General features: G+C 35.6%; 1 protein-coding gene across 1 annotated transcript in view; it reads right to left on the bottom strand.

Moving 5' to 3' along the window:
* IL17RD (interleukin 17 receptor D) overlaps positions 1–23497 on the bottom strand; it is a 28592-nt gene extending 5095 nt beyond the window's left edge. Inside the window, exons 1-12 of the mRNA XM_009993515.1 lie at positions 23394–23497; positions 20968–21037; positions 11921–11978; positions 8488–8613; positions 6186–6304; positions 5631–5751; positions 4522–4566; positions 4276–4427; positions 3664–3729; positions 3057–3111; positions 1993–2103; positions 126–310 (exon numbers count right to left, since the gene is read on the bottom strand). Of these exons, the coding sequence (XP_009991817.1) occupies positions 126–310; positions 1993–2103; positions 3057–3111; positions 3664–3729; positions 4276–4427; positions 4522–4566; positions 5631–5751; positions 6186–6304; positions 8488–8613; positions 11921–11978; positions 20968–21037; positions 23394–23497 (1212 nt within the window). The remainder of the gene's footprint in view (positions 1–125; positions 311–1992; positions 2104–3056; positions 3112–3663; positions 3730–4275; positions 4428–4521; positions 4567–5630; positions 5752–6185; positions 6305–8487; positions 8614–11920; positions 11979–20967; positions 21038–23393) is intronic.
* Positions 23498–23775: the final 278 nt, after the last annotated feature.

A 23775-nucleotide genomic window follows, 5' to 3' on the forward strand; every position in this document is an offset into this window, starting at 1 on the left:
CGCAAGGAAAACGTTCTCTCTGTGGAGACTGAAATACCTCATTTTTAAACACATACTATGATGAGTTTTGGGAGTTCTGTTTCAGTTAAGGAAACTCTTGTTTACAGAAGATATGTTGAGTTTACCTCACAGCCACAAAAGTCCTGAAGAAAATAAGCAAAGCACTGGATGACATTTATGTGTTTCTGGCAATCTTTATTGGAATAGCAGATGAACACTTTTGGTCGGGGACGAAGTCTTTCCACATGGAGACCTGCAGCATATGCTGAAGATTCTGAGCTCTCCTCATCTAGATGGGAATATATATTTTCTAAATTGGAAGAGAGAAAGAGAATTCACACTGTAAAACTTGGCTTTGTTTTCCTTTTTAAAACATTTGTAGGCTCATTACTAATGCATACAGTAATGGCTTTCTAAAAAATGTATTTATTTCCTTTCCAGCCTAAAAAAAAAGTTGCACAGGCTCTATTTCTCCAGCTTATGAGTTGCTACACATGTGGAACAAAGTTTCAAAGGGAAATGCACCATTATTACTGTACAACTCAGAAAACTTAAGAAACATTTATTTTATAAATAAAATGAGGCAGTATCACCTCTATCCAGCTTCAGTCTTCACCTCTTTGTTAAAATACTACAAGCCTTAAAGACGTATCATCATCAAGAGTTTCCTGAGTAGCAGAGTTTCTTGTTTTAACAAAAAAATAGGAAAAAAAAAATAAATCACAAAACAAATCTGGTAAGAACATTAAATTCCAGGAACACAGATTCCTTCAGAATATCATACAGTATCTCTGTTATAAAGATATACACATGCTTGGAAATTCATTTGACATTAATTTGAATTAAGCTATGATTAATTTAAATAAAATAGCTATTAGTGTTTCTTTCCTTGTAGAGATGCTTTTATGCTGGAACATTCAATCTGTTCTTATGCCAGACTAATTCAATCTAGTTCTACAGTTGATTAAGCTAATTTGGAATAAAGCATGAGTATTTCAAAATACAAATATCCATCTAGGGATTTAATTTAGAACAATTAATCAGGAATAACTGTTCTGGAACAACTCTCTCTGTAGACAAATCCTTCGTGATTTGTCTGGATTTTTTGGTGGAACTGTGCTAGCTGTGAACAAAGGGACAGCTACAGAAGACAAGAGGATAAATGGATTTAACTCAGATGGCATATAGCACTTGCAGTAATACCTAAACGCCAAAATTCAGATGGATAACACAGATATGTGAGGTTTGGGGAAATAATCTCTTTTTCCACATTTATGAAACTGTATGATTCCCTAGATTCTACAAAATATGCCAACTGCTTTTTATTATCTCAGTGTAAAAAGTGTGGCTTGCCAGCTCCTGGACACATAGGAGAGAGAAGTCAGTGAAGAGAGAGGGAATCTAACTTAGAGAAACATCTGCAAGTAAGTTTTAGAGTAAATTTAGGAATATGGCTTAGGATGAAGTGTAAAGGCAACTTCCAGGAAAGTGAGCAAATCTGGAATCATAAATACAGGTAGTATTCCAGACAGTTATGGGAATTGTATTGGTATCAAGTGGCTTTACTTTCCTTCTCATTTAAAATAAATATGAATTAGGTATTTCTGAATTAAATAAATGAATGTTTAAAATATATCTAATTTACAGATCTGTTTGTAGGCTACATGGCCATGCAGTATGCTCACAAACAAAAAGAAACCTTAAACCAAAGATACTTCCCAATGTCAATTTTCCTTTCTCTCCTTTCTACAGTGAAGCCCTGATCTGTGCTACAATACTTTCTCAGGCAACAGATTAGCATCAAGCACTGATTGAGAATTTGCTACAACTTTCAACATACAAAAAAGCTGTGGGGAGGAAGGAGGGAGAGGTAAAAAAGGCAACGAAAGCACTTCAGATGAAGATATTTCTGGAAAACAACTGCCAGTTAAGACTCCTTTTGTTGCAAAAGTGCATGTCAGATGAAACCCTGTACTGAAAAAACGCTCTTACCTTGCTGTTTCTTGCGGCACATCACTGTGAAAAGTGTTGCAAATGCTGAAATGACAACTAAAGGCACTGTGATGGCAATAGCTCTTATTGGTCCAGCCCATGGAGAATGTACTTTGAAAAATAAAGCAGAATTAGCCATATGGAAACAAACTGAATTACGATTATCTAATAAAATATTCATACTTAGAATGAACACTGGTGCAGTAAACTTATCAGGTAATTCTTGAACACACAGTGGAATCAATCATCATGTTCTGCTCCATTTTAAAGAGGTTTTATGCAGATTTTCCCCAGCACTACAGCATTAGAGTGAGTATCATAAGTAAGAAGTGCTGTGTGCTAACTCATATCTCCCTCCCTCCATGAAAAGGACTTTACATGAAGTGTAGTTTTGATAAATATACAAATAGTCATTTTGACCTGAAAGATTTTTATTCCAGGGTGCTGAATTAGCCACTTAGAAATCACTGTCCTCCTGCACATACTACCTTTTAGCCATGCACAGTAGGATTAAGTCTATGTTGCCCATTGCCTTCATCTGTGGCTGTTTTGTGCCTGCAGTTACATTCTGAAATCCCTATTTAGCTTCTCAGTAACTGGTCTGACACACAGACATGCCAAGCATTTGCCTCACACATTTCCTAGATGGCTTAATCTGATTTCAGGGCTGAAGTACAAGGCAGGTAACACGTTCAGGCTGCTCTCAGTTGTATTAAATTATTTCCACATTACTTCATCCATCAGTTCCATGAGATTAACACACAGGCTATGATTCTTCATATCCATATATACAATCAAAGTGGCTTTCCCATAAAATGCCTTCCAAGGATATATTAATCCAAACTGTACTAAATATAAATGTACAGAGATACAGATGTGTATGCACAAGTGTCCATGTCTGCTCTTTTCTCATTAGGTCAAGAGATCACAGCACAAGTGCCTCAGTGGTCTTGATTATGGCAAACTGACACAGGTCAAATCAAGATTTATTTCCACATAACTGAAATGGAATTTAAATTTATTAAGGTAAATACTGTATACTGTTTAAAAAACAAAAATCATACCTGGTTTTAGCGCATAGTGCATTGTTTTCCTTGTTGTATTAGTGTCATCAACCAGCTTTGAAAAGTAAAAATTACACTTTATTTTGTGGAAATGTAGGTTTATTTATTTTCTGCAATATGTAAACATCTATAACAACTTTCATGAACAAATGACCAGAAATTTATTGTTAAAAAATTTCAAATTAAAGAGCACCACAAACTAGTAATTTGTGACTTCATTTTCCTTTGTTGGAACATAGTTTAACGTTGAAACATCAACTTCCAGAACTTCCAGACTATCATCATCAAGAGAAATGCCCACCTTTTACATGTAATAAAAATTGACCTAACTACAGAAATTCCATGACCAAAATCAAATTCCAATAATTATACAGGCCCACAACTTTACTTGAAGGCACAGATTAAACTGGCATGCACTCAGGGAAGCAAAGCTATGGAAAAGCCAAGAACAATCTGTTTTAAAACTTTTACTTGCCCAAGGTAATTCAGTAGGAATGTCTGAAGTCCAATTTTACCGAAAAGTGACTTGAAATAATTTAATTTCAGTTAACTTATCCATAAACATACTCACTCAGCTGTTGTATAAATGACTAGTTATAAACATTACCTCAATTATATAGTCCCCTGGAGATACATTCTGAAGAACACAACTTGTAGTATCTGTGTTTTGTTCCTACATCAAAGAAAAACAATACTTTGCAAGCCATTCACATATTTTTAAAACTTAACATCTACATTATATCCTGGGGCTCCCTAACCTTCAGAGACTAGGATGGAAGGTTGACCAGTGATAACAAACTTGACATTGAATAAGTAACCAAAGTTAGGCACGCAGCTGCCCAGAGAGCCTAATTCCATGCACATCTTAAAATGAGAGCTATCTTGTGATACTATCTCAGATGGCAGGAAAAAGCAGGAAATAATATGTATAACAAACATAATACAACAGCAGTTTGAAGTACTAAATATTTGTGGGATCTTCAAGAGAGAGAACAGACTCTTCCCATTTGCTTTTACTATACAGCTCTGATGAGGCCCTCAAATTTTGCCTGGTAAGTGCTACCAGAGTACATTTATTATTTACATAAATAATACAAAATTGGTTAAAAAAATTAAAAACTGATGCTATATTAAGTTCTTAAAGGTCTATAAAACATCAGAACATCTAATATGTTCATAGGATTGGTGCTTTTAAGGGTTGTGAAACTCAGCGACCTACCTGTTTGCAGGCCTTTTGCTTAAATGGCCCTTCATGTTTCAGTTTATAGTGAAGAAAGTAGTACCTAAACCCGAAGTTGTGAGGTGCATGATCAAAGGACACTTGCATGTTAAAACCTTGCTGGGTAACATTCAGATTCCTTGGCTTCCAGTCTGTCAAGGGAGATATCGATACATTGGAAAAAAGTGACTCTTTCAAGTACAGTAACTTTTAGTGAGATGAATTTACAGGCAGTATTCTACTTACAAGGTTTGCAGACAAGGTTTTCTGGCTGTAGCAACAATTCACATGCTACAAATAAAGACAAAAATTATTAATGATACAGTATCAAAATGCTTTGCTAATCAAATAGAAAGAGGGCAAAAGAAGGGAGTTCATAGGTTTGAAGACAATACCCAGAACTTCTTTCCCAATTTCTACTATGCCTAGAGTAAATATATTTTGCAAACTCAGCTTCTTTTTTATGATTTCAAGTCCCTTCTCATCTTTATGTGAGAAACACAGGTTCATTAATTTGAAAACATGACTCCTCAGTGAGACAAAAGGGATAGAGCCAAGCACAGCACAGCAGGAGAAAAAGTTGAAACTATCCTTAAATGCCATTACTCAGAGTAATAACTATGCTGAGCACTACTACTAAGATAAAAGTTACTGTGGTCTGCATCAACAGAAGTCTTAAAAACATTTTTTAAAACTTTTATAAAGCAAAAAAAGCTAAGTAGGACAAATATTGACATTTCACCCCAAAGGGTCCTTGCAATTTCTCTATATCTCATCTATACTATTTGAGCAATCAGGAGCTTAATCAAGTTTCTTCTCTCTAACATCAATGAGAATTGCTATGGAATTTTGAGAAATTCAACTTGATCTTTTACTACCTAATTTTATATGTACACACCTGTATCCCCAGATATCTGTTTTTGAAGCTGTCACCTTAAAACCAAAAACCTAAGCTTTGTCACAATGTCCAGAGAGAAGGAACAACCACTTTTATGAATCAAATGCTCCCGAGAACCACAGGAATAATCCTCCTGTAGCCAAATCCCAGATAATCTCAGGCCTACCTGAGACTTTTCTTCTGATTGCTGTCTAACACATATTATCATGCACCACAAATTTCTCTTGGCATCAGAATTATTTCCCCCTAACACCCAGATCTTCCTTCAAAGACTAAGTCAGTAACTATCTTAACCCAGACTCATCTAACATCATTATCTACTACTTTCTTCTGTTGTGAAGACTAGAAAGCCAGGGGCAGAGAGGCCCCTTTGTCTATTGGTGAAGAGATCATATGCAACACCAGATCATATGCAACACCAGATCATATGCAACACCAGATCATATGCAACACTTACGTCTAGTTCGGAAGAAAAACGGGTGATAATTACTTTCATTTTTAATGGATGGAAAAGGAACAATCTTTATAAAGTAATCTGTTTCAAACTTCAGATTTACAAAGGGCTGGGATTCCATTCCCTACAAAAAGACAAGATTGCAATGTATTTTTAAATCAACTATTGTAACTGAAAATACCTTTCAAAAAAAAAGCCCAGTTTTTCAAACATAAGCAGAAATTAATACATAAAGAACCCTTTCTCTGCTCCTCCATTAGAGGAATCCCAACACAAAGTTGGAAGTGGACTATTACAGATGTTCACCTCTACACCAGAGTCACTCAAATAATAGTTTCCAACTTCAGAAAACTTCTATATAAGGAGACAAGACCTGTCTCTAGATCAACAACTACAATTAGTTTAAAGAATAATACGTTTAGGAAGCGACCTGCATCCCAGTAACAAGCACAGTGAGTATATATTTTGAGACATACCTAGATTTACATGCAGCATATAAGCACTTTCAAGACTATTCACACAATGAAGCAACAACTTTTCTTGAAACAAAGCACTTACTGTTCGTTTGAAATTGGGGCTGAGCTGCTTTGGATCTTTTAAAAGAATCTGCTGGCATTGTCTTCCTTCTGATTTTAACTCCTCAAGTATCACTCGAAATCCTTTCAGGTATTCAATCCCTGCAAACAGCAGGGCATTTAAATTGAAGACTAATATTTCAAACTGTATAATTTGATATTTTATAGGATTTTAACATATTTCATTCGCCTCTAAAATTAAAGATTACCATTCATATGAAATACGTTTCTGTTGCTGCATGTCAGTTCTTTCCACATTTTCTGTCTTGCCTATTTAGAATTCGATCTTTGGCAAAGGCTGCAATTACTACACACTTGTGTAATGCTTTACAGCAGAGGTGCCCACATCTCAGCTGGGGCTTGCAAATTATCACTGCAAGTTATCTTTACCTTCATCACCCTCAGGAATAGTTTACAGTAACTTCACACTTCCATTATTAGCAATGAAACACATCATTTTGCTAGGAAATTACAGAAATACTCCTTTATAACACCTCCCTCTAATTTCTGAGCCCACCAGATTGAAGTGATAAGCATTTGTTACTTCTTCAGCTCTAGTATAGTGAGGGATAACAGAAAACTTTACTTAACTGGAATGGAATTTATTCCAGCAAGTGAATACTTCCAGTTATTTATAACTGATGCCAGAACTAGACCCATTTTTTTATCAAGTTACTCTAAGACAACTAAGTCTCAGCACAGTGTCTTGACATTTCCACCATTCTCGTGATGGAATTACTTCATTACATGACTAAAAACTGAGTTGTTGTGCTGCAAATGTCACAGGACAATGGCACAGTGTTACCCTGTGACAGTTTTGTGGCTCAGGTATCAAAATCACTTCATAGTTCTTCAAGATTAACTACCACCATCACTCCCTCTAATTACAACTCATAAACAGGATTATGTATGGCAGAATACATGTTTATCAAAGACACAGCAACAGCCTTTGCAAGCCAAATGCTACATAAATATAAATGGATTAATTTGACTTCATGCTATGCTTGTCAAATTAAAAAAAATAAACCCCAAATAATTTTCCACGGACTCCGTTTCACTCATTTTCAGGTTTTTATTTGTTTGGGTTTTTTTTAACGTTTTATGATCTTGTAGTAGATAAAGACCAGGAGGTGCCCAATGTGTTCCTAATATTCCATGGAACAAAAGCACTATTTGTGCTTACATGAACACCATGAAAGAGAAAGTGTCCAGTCTCCATGTCACCCAAGATGCTTCAATGGCAGTTCTGTCCTCAAATGCTTTCCGAAGGATTAACCTCTGATCATTACAAGAAAGAACACCAACCTTTGTTTCCCACAGAGATTTGATTCATCCACTCTGCAGCTGAAGATTAGCAAATGCTTCCAGCCGCACAGTTTTGCAGGATTAAGTGTCATTTTCAACCTCAGAAATTGATCAGAGGTTTTTGTTATCAAATAAATTATGGAAGTATGATTCAACACTGGGCAGCCACAAACAAAACTCACAATTTTCATATCTTTTTAAAATGTTTAATTTAATAAATGCGAGGCTAGGCTAACAATTTTTATATCAAGTTTAATAAATACACATTTGCATTATTAGCCATATCACATAATTTAGGATGCAATCCTTCCTTGCAATCCTGGAAATCTGCATTTGGAAGATTTTTAAACTAGGCTAGGAAATTCAGGATCCCTCATGTACCACATGTGAAACCTGGATGTCTGACATAAAGACCACAAGATTTAAAAAAAAAATGTAAATAGGAGTTGTAAAATTTTCTTCACATGCCCCAGTGAACCACCTTGTGCACCCCCCACTTTGGAGACTATTGCTCTAGTGGGCAACAAGGTTCTTCCAGTAACATTTAAGTGACAGAAGAATGTTCTCTGTGACCAGACCTGACAAAGAAACACATTCAAGTTTGTGTAGCTATGACCAAGTAATGTTTCCACTTGAAAGACAATCTACATCCTACAGAACATAAGTGTATTGGAAATTAAACTCAATGACTGGAATGCACCAATGCCTTGGGGTAGAGGAGAAAATCAGGGCTATTGCACCTTATGAAAAGTAGGAAAATCTCAAATTGGAATAGTAAAAAGCAGCTCATGGCTGCAGAAAGCATCCTAGTTTTAAGGGTATTTCAAGTGAGCTAGTAAAAAGAGAACTTTTTAACAGCTTTGCAAAGCTGCTTTCTTCTTCATCAGTTTGCTTCCATGATTCCACGTATCATTTAATTGGTTTACTTTATACTGATCAGCAAGAAGCTGCTACTGAAGACCTTTCCCTCTCCTACTTACCAATGGCATTTGCTGTCCAAAGTATTGTCACTGCAACCTGCTCGTAACACGCTTGCTGACTGAGGGTGATGTTCTGTACATCTCCTATCACGTGTTTCCCCACCGAATTCAGGTAAGGTGTGCAGTCTGAAACCATGGAGAAATAAACACTTAAAGAAAAACCTTCTAGCCCCTGTTCTTGTGCCATGCCAGGAGAAGTAAATCATAACCTGGCAACTGCACCCAATTTTAAAAGAGCTGTTCAAGCAACCCATTTCCAACATGACTGGTATCTTTCCATGTAAATAAAGAATTAAGTTGATTTTGTAACATTTTTTCAGGACTGAGCATAGTAAAAGTACATGTACACTATTTAATTTATAAAAATAGTAAATCTAGATGAAGCTTTTGTCTTAGGACACTTAGTAACACCAAACTTTACAAATCACTGAGCAAAACCACTTACACCAGTTGCTCTAGTTCATAGGACTCTGAAAGAGATTACCTGTTTATACCACGTAGCCTGTATCACAATAAGAGCAAAAATCATGTGTTGGGACTCCCAAAAGAGAACCATCTTTTCCTCACTAATTACTCAAAAGAATATGAGGACACACATTAATTTTGTGTATGCACATTGCTTAGAGGAAGAGAATGTTGGTTAGTGATCAGGCACGTATGAGAACAACGAACAACGCGAAGCTTTAGAACTGGTTCTCAAGAAGTGCTTTTTAGCGACAATACTGCTTGATCCTGACCACAAAGAACCTACTGCCTAAATCCATTTCATCTCTGTCATCCGCTCAGTAGCCACATCCCTGAAGACTGTTTTACTGCCACTGGAAAGAATCAAACAAAACTGGGTTTGTCTTATTATCCTCACAAAATACAGTGTATTCTCTAAGGTTGTACCTCTGCAAACATGTGATTATACAAAATCTCAACTTTAAAAAAAATAAAAATAAGATAAACCTGCCTGACTTCATTGTTGAACTTGACTGTGTCTTTTTGCATTCAAAAGAAGAAAATAAATAATCTCAAATTCTTTTGCTTTTAAACCCTCACAATGTTTAGGCTCATGCTTTGTTATGAGAAGAGAAGTAGTGGCCAGAGATTTCAATAGTTCTAGAGCACTGTACACATGAGGACATGTATGCACAAAGATTCTGCTTTTGAACCAGTGAAGCCAACGAAATCCAGAAAAAGTTGACCAGTAGACTAGATATTACTAACTGATGATTAATTCTAAAGACCTAAGATTTGTCTATCCAGAGTTTGGAGAAACGAAACATGAAGAACCAAGTGTTATGATAAGCCACTGCAGGAAATTTAAATTTAATTCAGAGGTGTGATTTTAAAGGCAAAGAAAGAAAAATTATTAACTGAGAAGCAGCTTCAGAAAATGGCTTTTTGCTCTGAATAACAACGGTAAGGGGTATTTTATGTAACTGCTATGCAAGTAAGAATAGAATTGCTTGTACCACATTGCCTTTTAGGAAAGCTGGCCAGTTGGTACTTACTCTGCTATCTGCAGAATTCTGCTACGAGTGAACTCAATGACAACACGAATTTCCTCTTAGGAAGATAGAGTATCTTTCAATGGAAAGTTTGAAGTAACATTTTTTTTGCTAGGTCTGGATCTAATTAAAAGCAAGCCCAAGACTTTGGTTGCTGGTTACTAAAGTTTTATGGTCAAATGACAATTTGCCAAAGTGGAATATAGCACAAATCTCTGAAGTTTGACTGTGAGTCACTGATTTACATTTTTAAAGAACAACAGGAGAGAAAAATTGCACTTTTCAGGAAACTACTTCTTTTACTTGAATACAAGTGCAATATTAAAACACTCAAACATTTGGTTTTCACCTGAATAAATAATCTAACCAACTAATTTAACATAAAATATAGTTTGCTTGAGTTACTGTATGGCAAAAGAAAAGCCTTTAAATCACAGCCAGCAAGCCAAACTCTCTTTTGTGCGGCTTACTCATGATAAGTATGTGTTTACACATTATACAAACTCTTTAGCCTTGATATCAAGGAACTCTTTTCCTATTTTCCTAGTACTGCAGAACTTAAATAACTCCTTTGTCTAGGAAGAATGCAGTCCCAGCAGAATTTTGAATTAACACTTGTCATTGGTTAAACACAGTTCCTGGTGCCAGAATTAATGGAAAAAAACATGACAGATCCTGGGACTTAAACAGACTCCATTGTGTTGCCTAAACATGGGGATCTCTGTTCTGACTGATATTGCCCATTTTTCTTTAGGTAGACAAAAAAAAAAAATAATCATAGCTCTTCTGTAGCAAACACCTCTTGCACAATCCAATCTACTTAGATTTTTTCATTTTAAATATTACCATCAAATAACATTTTTAAAAAATACAGCGAATTATTGCGAATCCAAAAACTAACATAAAAACAGATGAAAAAAAGGATGATCCCAACGAAACAAAAGCACTGTTGTTTGGTTTCCTGAGACATGCTCTCAATGCTGAAATGTTGCTCACATTCAGCATGGGAGGTGATTTCTTTGGGTAGGCAAAAAACCAACGTGTGAGCTGCCCTGGCTTTAATACAAACATGACTGCTGTAAATTAGGACCTTCTCTTGACTCAATTCTGAATTTATATTGATGATGGTCACTAATTGCCCAAATAAGGATACATTGCCAATGCGGTCAATATTCATACTTTACTTACTAGACAAGATAGGTAACAAAGACATTTAAAAAATTAAAACCGTAAGGTAGAATCATTTAGTAGCCATTTTAAGAGGTTTGAAGTATTATTTCTTCAACCTACTTATTACTGTTATTATGCTAGAAGTTACTTTCTTCTTAGTTTAGCTTCAACACAGACCACATCTGCTAAAACCATCTGTCTTCACTGAAAAAGTAGACAGCAATCTTCACTAATCTGGTCCTTTAACACTGTAGCTAATGAAAAGTTCCAACTACTTCAACTAGATAAAGATATGCTATTACAATATTCATATTCAATATTACAGACACATTTTTAATATATTTATTGCATACAATTTTTTACCTTTAGACACACTTCACACCACTTCCCCCCAAAATTACCCATCAGAGAAAATATGTTTACAGCTTGAAATAATCCTTTCCTACAACTCTGTGTGCAGTGAACCCTTCAATGACAGCATTCTTTCAAAGAATAAAACCATTCTCTTTTCCACCCAGATACCAGGCAGATGACCTAGGCCTATGTGAAAGTAAAAGTGCTGCAAAATATTCCACCATTTTCTTATCAGTGAAATACAGGAAGATGATCCACCTGACCCAGTAGAAATAAATCCAGATTTCAAAATCATGTCAATACTAAACAGCTCATGCTATTCTTCCAGCCATTTTTAAGAGACATGTTGCTATATATTGATACCTGTGGTTGAATTTTTGGTTTTGTGAATACAGTGCAAACTTTCAACTTACTGTCGTATTTAAAGGTGATATTGAGTAGTCCATTGTTCTTGGTGACTGACGACAGCCCCTGCAAAGAGATATCATGAAAATAATTTTAATAAAGCAAGCTATGTTGAACTTACATAGATTTTTATTTTGTAAATAGTTTGTTCGAGGACAATCAAGAGACTTTGCTTCTGTTTGGGCACAGCATCCATCAGTCTGAACACAGTCAATGACAGAACAGATTGCATGCACCCACATGCACTCACCTGTGATCAGTTTTCCAAATGCAATACTCAAAGCAGAGAAAACAAAGAGAAATTTCAGTCTGAAAAGAGTACTTGCATGAAGACATGAAACTGTGTCTTCAGTAGTGTGACTTGTCCAATAGATGTGGATCACAGAACCCCATGTTTGAAAGAAAGTTATGTGATCAGCTTCAACCTTCTAGGTTAATCATGCCCATTAATGAGAAATCAAATTGGATTCTCCAGGGCAAACACAATGCAAGAAAAGAGAGGAGAGAATGTTATCCTGAAAAAGCTGATCTCAATTCCACAGTAATGAAAACAAGTATCAGAAGTTCAAACAGAGAGAAGAAAGAATGTCAGCTCTGTTTTCCCAGTGAAGATCATTTTAATGAAATAAAGTTAAGAGCAAAACAGTACAAGATTTGACTAAAGAGCATCCATCACCAGCCAGACACTCTTCATCTCACAAACTACCTCAGAACAGCTGCCTGAAGGACTATTATCTCTGTGTCAACTGGACAAACTTAACTCAGCACATTTTGAGCACACCTGGAATTCATCTACAATCAAGTAATCCTTTTTTTCTAAGTCTGATATTCAATGTTCACAAGAACTACACAGAGCTCAAAACTTAACACAAGCTGAGATGAAACAGGACAAAAAAACATCTAGCCTATTTCATCATGTATTTGAATTGCATATGGGATAAAGTCTTACTACAGAGAGAGTATCAATGCCCAGTGCCTAAATATGTGCCCACATCTATCCTTCATTACATTATTTTATAGAAATATATTTATATGTAAATTATGTTTTAGTGCCTGCTATAGTTCTTGTGGAGTTTATATTTCCATGTGCTTTGAGTTGTACTTTGTTTCTGCACTGACTTACTTTTCTGTTGTATTTATTTATGCAAGAGACCCTCATACAGAGACCCAAATCATTCCACCACATATTGAAAATATTGTAGATAAATTCTTGCTGAGAAGAACAAAAACAGCGAGAGAGAACTTTAAATTTCCATTTTCCCATTGATTATTGGCTAAAATAGAAAAATAGTTAAAGGAGAACAAATGAAACAATGGATATCGAACTGGAATGATTCAGATAATTATACTCCAAACTTTTCCAGTATAAGTGCATATGGTAGAAATCCATTTTTCTATATCAGACACCTTTTTCAGTTATCAAATACTATTCACGCAGATACTGACATGTTTGCTGAGTGTCACAGAAACTGAGGACCAACCAAAGAACTATTTCATTGCTTTCCTATGGAGGAATCCAGATACACACAAGCCCAGTGTCTCTTCTACACCTATATCAAAGAACTTTGGACTTCAAAGACAGCAATACCTTAGCCTGCAGAAAGCACTGAAATTGTTTTTGAAATGTCAAATGTACTATCACCCTCCTCCTCACTAGACACAAAGTTGAAAACTGTAACACTGATCTTAGGAAGTAATGTTCTCTGAAAGGCAAATGGTAACATCATTACCATTATCTTTAAGAAAATACTATGCGTTTACATACAATTATATCCAGTTTTCCAGCCACAATAAAAAGGACTGAAGCTAATACTATAAAAGGATTCCAACAGTAATTAGACGTTGCCATGACCACGTGTAAACACTCACTGTGTCTCACTTAACCAGACACAGGTGTGTTGAGAGAAAAGCAAGGTAGGCATGAATTAAGTTACCTTTAAAAAAAACCAACACCTGCAAATACTAGGTAAAGACTGAAAGAAAAGCAGATCTTGATAGTACTGTTGCAAGTGAAATCTGTAATCTCACTTTCTTCTTAGGTGGCTTTTCATTTGTTTAACTTTGATTTAGTTTGGCATTAAACAATCTGTTACACAAAGAGGTTTCCTGAAACAGGAAGGTGTCAATTTTTTTTTCAGTCTCAACTTTTCTGTTAATACCTGCTCTTTTCTGACTCATTTTCTGTTTCTCTTAAGCTATATAAAATCTCACTTGACTTACTACTACAGCAAAACAAGGTCATTGTGTGATTAAAAATACACCAAAAAAAAGGTAACTATTGACTTTTTATAAATAAAGGCAGATAAACCAGCAAATTAATTGTTACTTCTTGTGTCCTAGACTGAAAGTTTTGAGACATAAATTAGTACAAGTATTTTAATTATTTAGATAAGTTCTTTTATAGCCTATATGTTAAAAAATATAATGTAGTAATGCTTTTTACTGCCCCTTTACTTGGATTTCTACTGGAATTATGGTGACATCGCAAAATATGTAACAGTAGAAGTGTAAATCAATATAGCATGATCATTAATAAAGTAGATGCAAAAATAAATACTACATAAGCCAAACTCTGCTGAACCTTTGCTCCCAAGTATGTGAAAGGTTCAAAAAGGCTGCAGTAATTTGGGAGAGAATCTGGGTCACCCTAAAGTGTTGAACTAGATAATTGTAATGTTTTAAGTCAAGGCACGTAAACTAGTTAACCAATTCTAACTAATTTGTGCTCAATTTCAGTATTAATCCTTCAAGCACTTACTGCTATGAGTTTAAAAATCCATTCTTCCAGGAAGCATTCCCTTTTATTTAAGCTGTGAAGTTCTGTGCTATTTAAACAGCTCATAGCTAAAACATTTTGTTTAGAGTATCTTACTTTAAAACTATAAATTCTAATGAATTATGTGGAGCCTTAGGGCTCCACATTCTTAGTTAATTAACCACTAACATTTGTTGAATTTATCTGCAGCTTTTAATTTATTCTGAACTTTACTAGAAAGCAAGTCTCCATTGCCTGGAGCTCTGTCTATAAAAATCCCTTTGGTCCACACACTTCTATACACACTGACTGAGAAATACATAGGAAAGAAAACAGTCAAAACATCTTTTATGAAGAACTATAGACCACTGATCCTCAAACAGATAATAAAAGTTGAAATGCACACAGATTAAATTACAAATAATCTTGTTTGACAAAAAGCAGGGATGGGAGGAGTGTTACCCACAACATTAAATCTCACATTATGTGAGCTCAAAGCACAAAACTCCACAGAAAACACGATAAATTAAGATCCAAATCCTGCATCTATATTGGAGAAGCAAGTGAGAAAGCATTTCCAAGACTTAACATAAGCCTCAAATCACAGAGACCAACACTGCATCTGTTCCTCAACCACATGAACAACCTGGAAGGTTATAGTGAAGATCCCATGATATTTTAAATCAGCACAGTTCTAAGTCACACCAACACACATCATCTGCTAAAGAATTAATAACTCCTTCAGATGTTCAAGGCATGTACAGGCATATAATTTTATTTAAATAGTCATCTTTCAATGTGAAAGAGCACAAGTATTAATAAGAGTCAAAGACTATTACATTAAGTTAACCAGTGTTTTTGTTTGTTTATATTTTTCTAATACCCATCCTTCATTTATGGTTACAACTTATTCGTGAGGTGCACTTAAGACAACACATTCTACCCATTACTATGCAAGAGAGAAACAAAGCTGAGACTACATTTTCATAAATAAAGCTTAAATAAAATTTTAACCACAGGCACTAATTGTGCCTCCAAGAAAAGTAAAATTTAACTAATACCTGCTATCAGAGGCATAAATTAAATACAATGGAAAGAAATTGAAGATTCTGCTTGTTATTGTCAAAATTTTTCCTCTTTTAATCTAGAGCATATAGTGTTTCATATTTCAAAGTAACACCTGTGTTTTTCTATCTGACAATTCCTGCCAGAGATGGCATTGGTGATTTCAGAATTGTCCTACAAATAATCATTTTTACAAATAATATTGAAATACACACACTTCAGCACTCAACTTTTGTTAAGCAACCACAGTCATTCAACAAAGACAAGCAATGTGTGCGACAAGGCACTGTTAGGCAGCCACTCTCAGATCAACACCAGGAAACAGAGATAGATGCTAGCACTAATTACAGAGATCTGGTAAAGGAGGTAGGAAATCACTGCCCCTCAAGCATAGCCTTGTGCACTAGACCAAAACAGTAATCATGATTCATCTTTCATATGTTGTTAATCAACGCACACATGGTCCTAATTTCATGCTGCCATGAGGCAAACTGAAGGGACAATTGTTTTTGAACTCCCAACATCAGGATGAATAATCAATGTTTATCATACTCATTGCTCAGTAAACTAAAAGCTTTCTATTTGACGTCTGTTCTTTTCATTCAAAAGCTTTCTGGATGCTTTCAACCAAGTTAAAATATTTCCTATTTCTACAGTCATCAGTAAACAAATTATCTGTAGTATTTATACACCTGCATTTTGGATTGTTGCCAACAGAACAAAACACATAATCCCTGCTAATGTTTGCTATATAACTTATGAGCACTCCATTGACTGCAGAATGAATTCCAAACTCTGGGTGAATGGATTTATACTGTTACTACTGTATACCTGGTCCAACTGACAATTCCAACCCTAAATTTTCTTCAGCTTTCCATTACATATGATCCCACATTGCATGCACAAATTATGGAAAACACATTTTTAAAAGCATCTCGGTGACACTGGAGAAGTACTTTTTCGTGAGAATCAATTCAAGGAAGAATAGACTCCTCAGTGCTTATTTACTATTTGAAACAGGGACCCAGATTCTTTAAAACATTTTTAAATTTCTTTTACTAGCATCTTTTGTGTTTCTTCTTATATAACTAACATAAGCATTGGTTTTATTCCATTACAAATGGTGAATTGTGGCGGGAAGGAAAGCATTGTTTTTGAGCAAGAAGAAACTTCATGATCGATCCAACTGCTGATTATCCTCTTGCTACACATGCTGGCTAGCTGGGTCTTCCCTAACACATCCTTGTCAAGAGCAGCCTGTCACATTCAAAGACACCAATTTTTCTTCCACGTTACTTGTGAAAATTCAATGGTATATCTCCAGGTGTCAGCACATTGCTTTTACACAATTGTCCCTTTCAGAGAGAGTATCAGGTTGTCTGGTAGATCAATTAGGCCCTTCCTCTGAACTGGAAGAACCCTTCTTTCATGTGAACAGTTAATTCTCTAACTTTCTCAGTATGGCTCAGCCTTCCAGGGAGTAGATGCCTCATGACCTGAGGCAGGCACAATACACCCCCCCTTTGTTTCAAACTTCAGACATGTTCACATTTAGCATATTCCTCTATTTCGCAGAATATAGCTTTTAAAACAAATTTAAGCTCTGTGACTTGGAACAAACATTACAAAGCACCCATTATAGCCTTTTTTTTAGTACTATGCTAACTTAACCAACAGTCAAAACTCTCTAAGAAGTAAAAAATTCAAAATCAATACTGTGTAATGGACCAAACACTGAGAGTTATAATTCAGGTACAATAAAATCAACCAAGTTACTTTACATTAAAATTTGGGAAAATGAAACTTTCCTTTAAGAGTAACATATAATACTTACTTGCCTAAACAAAACATAAGGAACTCATACTTCATTTGTATAAGACTTCTTGTGATCACTAAATATCTCATTTTTCACATAATCATGACATTATCCATGGTTTTATGGTTGACTTGCCACATAGGTAATTACATTTTGTCTGAGTAAATTCTTCTGTCATTTCAACTAGATACGGTTTTCTCAAGTTCCTCCTATCATGAAAGAATATTGAATTCAACAGCTGCTGACTTAAATCCTGTCAGAGGATGAGGTGGTCCCTAAACCTGAGAATTATACTCATATATCCTATGTTTCATGGGGGTCTTTTTGGATTTTTGGTGTGAAACATGCTGGTTCAAGATCATGAACTGCAGAGTATCCTATCTAAAAAAATGCAAACAAACAACAAAACAAACTAAAAAAAAGCCACCACCAAAAATTCAAACAACAACAAAAGAAAACAACCAGAAAACAGTAGAAATGCCTTTCCATAGTGTCTCATTCCTGGCTATTTTAGTTTCTGTTTATAAAAGGCAATTTGGAAGGGTACCTTAAACATTAGTCAGTCAGATAGGGAGGTAAGAAATCACTGTTAGGAAGAAATACCACAAAAAATATTGTCAGCGTGACTCTTTGGTATGCAGCATGGCTCCATGCAGCTGTTCACTAAATGTATGTCAACTGGTTTAAGAAACAGACAGTTCTTAAAGCCACAATTTTAAACAGTAGAAGTAAGTTTAATCTATCCTGTTTGCTGCCTGCCGTGGAAATCTTAAATCTCCGAGTCAACCCCAGGAATTCAATGCAGCAAAGCATGGCAGAAAAAGGGTACCAGCTCCTATTTCTCTCATGCAATTTGCAAGATTGCCTTGAAGTTTTCTATGTCACACAATTTCTTCCAACTGTGTTATGTGAGTAATGATTGGTAGATTAAAAGCCTTCTAAAAAAAACCAACAACAAACCAAACACACAACAAAAAAAGCCCCAAAAAATCAACAGAAGAAATACTTTCAAACAAAGCCCATCTCCCACAAAACATACTACTGAAATGTGCTAGTCTAAGGATATTTGGACTAAAGCCAAAAGCCTCCAGCTAAAGCAGTGTTCCCTTAACTGTGGGACATGACCCCTGGCAGGAGAGTTGGGAGAAAAGACGAGGTGTTTGGGAAGGGGTGGGGGAGGAAGCAATGCCAAGACAGGTGCGGGAATGGTGTTTGTGACTGGGAAGGAAGGGGGGTGCAAATGGTAAAGTTATTTTTAGAGGGACCCAAGACAAGGTAGTTTGAGAAACACTGATTTGTGCTGTAAACAACAAATTAAACAGAGTAACTCACATCTGAAATAATGGAGAAAAAGAAATGAATGAAGCTTGCCCTGCACACATACTGTTTACCATAAAACAAACAAGTCAGCTAGTGATTCCATTCAAATTGAAGAACATACTTCTTACAGTGGGAAGGTACCCAAAACCTCAATAATCCTAACAGGGTCCCTCATGTTTAAAAGAATAATTGCATAAGCACTGAATTCTAGCATATGCTCAAGCACATCTAAACTAACCTGCCTAGGAAACAGTTTCTTTTCATTCATTTAATTGACTCTCCACTTAATGTACAAACATCCAGAGCCATAAGCTTGAGAGTCACATCTCCCAAAGATGTTAGAATACAATGAACAAAGCATTTCAAGAGGTGACTGAGAAACATGAGAGAACAATGGAGAACTATTTATATTAACATGTATATAAAATATGTGGTTAAGTTCAGGGAACATGAGGGAAAAAAGGAAAGCAAAGAGGAACAGTTCTTCTGAGCTGCAAAATGAGTGGATTAATTGTATCTTTCAAGATTTTACACACATAAAATGGTTAGAAAGAAGGACAATATGGCTGAGACTTGCTTCTAACTTCAGGAAGCTCCTCCTAAAGCATTAAGTACTTCCAAGCCAAGCAGATCCAAAAAGAAAGGTTTTTTTCCTTTAAAGCTGAGCATATGCAATGGCACCTGGAGAACAACTAAAGCAACTTATTTCCAAAATCACAAATGGTTCACTAATAACATTTTGCTGCCAGATTCCTACCTTTCAAACTGGAAACTCCTAGCATGAGCTCTTTGTTTGATCCCAGGTTTCATCCAAAGAAACAGAAACTCTGTAAAATTAACTAGGATTGACTTTGTAGGTTCAGTTTTAAGCTTCAGCCAGAACACAATTTACAATTATGACTATTTCAGAATGAGGTTTTTTTGCTCTTTGTTTCTCAATATAATGCCAAAGTGCACACACAAAAAAATGCCTAACTATTCTGAGGGAAACTACCATCAAATGTGGATTAACTGCTTTATTAAGAACTGTTCTACCTAAAAAATTCTAATCTAAAATTTACTGCATTCTTAGAGATTTGATTGCAAACAAACTTAGAGCAAGCAAACTGGAGAGAGCCCCTTGGCAGTACAGAGCAAGTTTATCCACTGTTAAACTTTTGAAAATGATAATAACAGCTGCTTGCAAGGAAATCTTTAAAGCAGAACATCACATAAAGGCTGGAATGTGATAAATTTGACATGGTGCATCTATTTTGTTTTGTACATATTCACACAATGTCTTCCCCTAGTCCTAATCCTTCTCCTGTATTATTTGAAAGTCACTGAAATTTAAGACCTTTCCAGTCAGAAAATATGAAATGCATATTCCTAGAAACTGAATTTTAATTCTTACTTACACAACTGAAACCTACAGGCACAAAGAAGGCAAGTATTACATATTCACTGGAGCACATAAATGTAAAGAAAACTGCACATTGGTTTTGTAGGACCAACATATAAACAGAACAAAGTTTGGGTTCTGGAGGATATGGAAGCAAGGTAATTTAGTAATAAGGCTACTGATTAGTGCCACAGAACTCATAAAACTTTTAAGTAGATAGGATTTGGGATTGTTCCATCCTAATCCCTCCCTTTGAAGTAATGCAATTATTTTGGACATAAACCCCTATTCTTAGGGATTTAGAAACACACAACTGTACTCATCCATAAGATTTTAAAACTGAGAATTCATAAGCAGCATGGTTCAATTCCAGGAACAATCCATTATTTGCTTGCCAGAATCCCATGCTTCAGCTTTAAAGAAGCTTTCACCATGCCTTGAACAGTATTTTTAATACTTTATATGAACTTTTTTAAGGATATGAAGTAAAAAAAAAAACTTTCTTTAAAATGATACAAGCATCTCTTCCCAAAGTTACCATCCTTTTGAGCTACACGACTTTAAAAGGGTCAGGCAACATGAAAGTAGGACTTTAAATGTGAGAGGCATCTACTCAGTACTTTTGGCCTTAAGTTCAATATCATGAGGGTCATAAGAATAACAGCAACATACCATGAAGTGCAATATTTATTCCATATACAGCTATGCTATAAAATACCTCCATCAGATGTGAGGGGTAGATTGTGTCAGAACAGACTGTCATAATGACTGTATCAGGCATTTTTAATCTGAATGGAGGAAAAAAAAACAAAAAACACAACAGCAAAAACGGAGGGACCATTATGTCAAACACAAAGACTAAAACAATTTTCTATTATAAGTATAGATCCTTGTACATCAACTATGCTAATAAAATAAATTACCTCTACCTAGGAAGAAATCAAGTATTCCTCCCTTTCTTCCTTTCACAAAGTTAATGGACAAGCTGCATGGTCTGGCTTCCTGCAGACTTAGATCAGCTATACTGCCCTTCTAACAGTTTTAGAGGTGTGGGCTTTGGTTCCTTCAACTGCTCTGCAATTGTTACTCCCAGGTCCCTAGACAAGCATGCAAACAGATTCTTACTGCTGAATTATGCACTTTCAGCAAATCAATTTCTTCTCAAAGCATCTGTCTAGTCCTGGTCCACAAAGAAGATAAAAATTACTCCCACAGCTTAAGGAGTAATACAATCAGCAGCGAGAATTAGAAGGTTCAGAGCTTACTATGTACTGATGATCCACTTGGTTGAACTTGAGAGACACAGGCAGACACATTTGGTGGCTGTAGATTTAAAGCTGCAGCTGCCAGGGAATTTATACACTCCTGGTTACCCTCTGTGGAATACAGCCATCATATTTGCAGCCAAAAAAACTCCATTTGGAATGCGTCAGAAATATACACAAACTGCACAAAATACTTCTGATCCACCTGAAGGACACTTGTAAGAAACAGTTGCCAAACATTCCAACTACACCAGCCCCTCTCTGCAAGCAAACTGGAGTTTCCCCACTTACGGCCATCTAAGGAGGAAGAGCTCTGCCAAATTATGATCAATGCCAGGAATTTGAACACAACACAATAAAACCATACAAACCAGCTTTATTTCTGAGGAGACATTCACAAGATGAACCACTAGTCTTGAATAAATTTTAGCTCAGAACTCACCTGATCTTCAAGGCTGGCTTTCTTCTCCTAGAGTTTTGATTTTCACACTCTGTAAATCCGTATATTTTGTTCCTACTTGTGCCATTCATCCACCTCTTTAGAAAGAAAAAGCTTCTGCCATCAAGATTGTTGAGGCTCTTTACAATGAAAAAAAAGGATCAAGAAGGGACAGAACACATTCAGATACTCCTGTGTCCTCATCTGTCTTCAGTACCTGGATTTGAAATGCATTAAGTATTGCTAAATCTTACTGATGAAAAAAAAATAATCAAGGAAATGTGTGTGTTGTAAGTGTATCTGTACTGGCAAACTCTTTAGGCATTACATGTTCCATGAAGTTTTTAACTGCTAAAAAAGGGAATGAAAACACAATTTTTTAAATAGAGATGTAATGTTTGAAATAGTACTGAAAAGTCCAGTCTGACCACATTCAGCTTCCACTAATAAAAGTCACACCCTATGGATATCACAAATTAATATAACACTTGAACAGGTAGAACAGTTTAGGAGATGCCTTTTTCCTATATATTTAATGTTAAGTGCTTTTGAAAGCAGGCCAATGCAAAGGTTACATGTTCTACCTGTACAGTACCTAACTAGCTCACAATTGCCATTTTCATTATCTGAACCCTATTTAACTGTCTTATCTGATGATCTTCATTACTCCAGCCCAGATCCCCCAAAGCATGAGACACACCAAATTCACTGCTTACCCATGTTCTCCAAGATACTGAATAAAAGGCTTCAGAACTGATTTCTCTATTTACAAATACACCCCTGTGATGGCAAGGTATACACACACCCAGAAGGAAAGCAACCATACTAGACCTTTATTATTTCCTTTTGAATACTGCCATTAATTCCTTTTTCCTTCCACCTCTAACTTAGTCTAAGCATAAAATAAAATGTAATTAATCATTGAAAGAGAAAGGACTCAAATGAAAATTCTCAAATTTAACATTCACATGGCCACAGCATTGTACTGTTTTCCTCTCATAGGCTCTTCTCACATCATTTTCCTCAAAATAATGCCAGATAAGAGGGTTTGCACCAAAAAAAATTAAACTGACACTCATCTTTCAATAATGAATCTTAATCAGTCTCATGAAAATGAAAAATGGAATATTTCAGAAGGTTTATACATGCAGAAGATAAAAATGTAAAACTTTTTTCCTCCTAGTTATAATGTCCTCTAGACAATCATATTCATTTAAAATGTATAATTATTTGAAATGCTTTAAATATTTTAAAATATACAGCTGTTCAAATAATATTTAATACATGAGAAATATACAGAAACTTCAATCTGATTGCTTCAAGCTTCCATTAATTAAGCTACAATCCACCAGTCTCACACTTGAAAAGGAGAGAACCACATTTGAAAAGGAGACAACCCAAAGAAATCCATTAAGCTGGAAGAACCTAATCATCACATACCTGTCCACACTCTTAAAAATCCAACCAGTTTCAAATACAAAGGTCTGAGACTCTGAAGCAGTTTGGCCACCATACAGTAACTCAAACTGGGGTTCACTTAGCATGTCTAGATATTTAGTTGACAGCACATCACTGCTATTCCTTCTGCCTGGAAAGGGTTAAGGGATCAAGACTGAAATACAGATAGTATGAAACAGTAATACAAGCAGTACCTTTACATAAAATACTACAAAGCAACAAAAATTGTTTGAAAAATATTATGCTCTTCTTAAATTCTACTGATATTCACAGTGATTTTTCTGAAATCAGACACTTTCACCCTAGACCATAAGACTGAAGTGATCTGAAATGGAAATATTTCCTGTCCACTCACTGCCAGTTT

Source organism: Chaetura pelagica, unplaced genomic scaffold, assembly GCF_000747805.2.
Source record: "Chaetura pelagica isolate M959 unplaced genomic scaffold, ChaPel_1.0 scaffold630, whole genome shotgun sequence".
NCBI lineage: Eukaryota > Metazoa > Chordata > Aves > Apodiformes > Apodidae > Chaetura > Chaetura pelagica.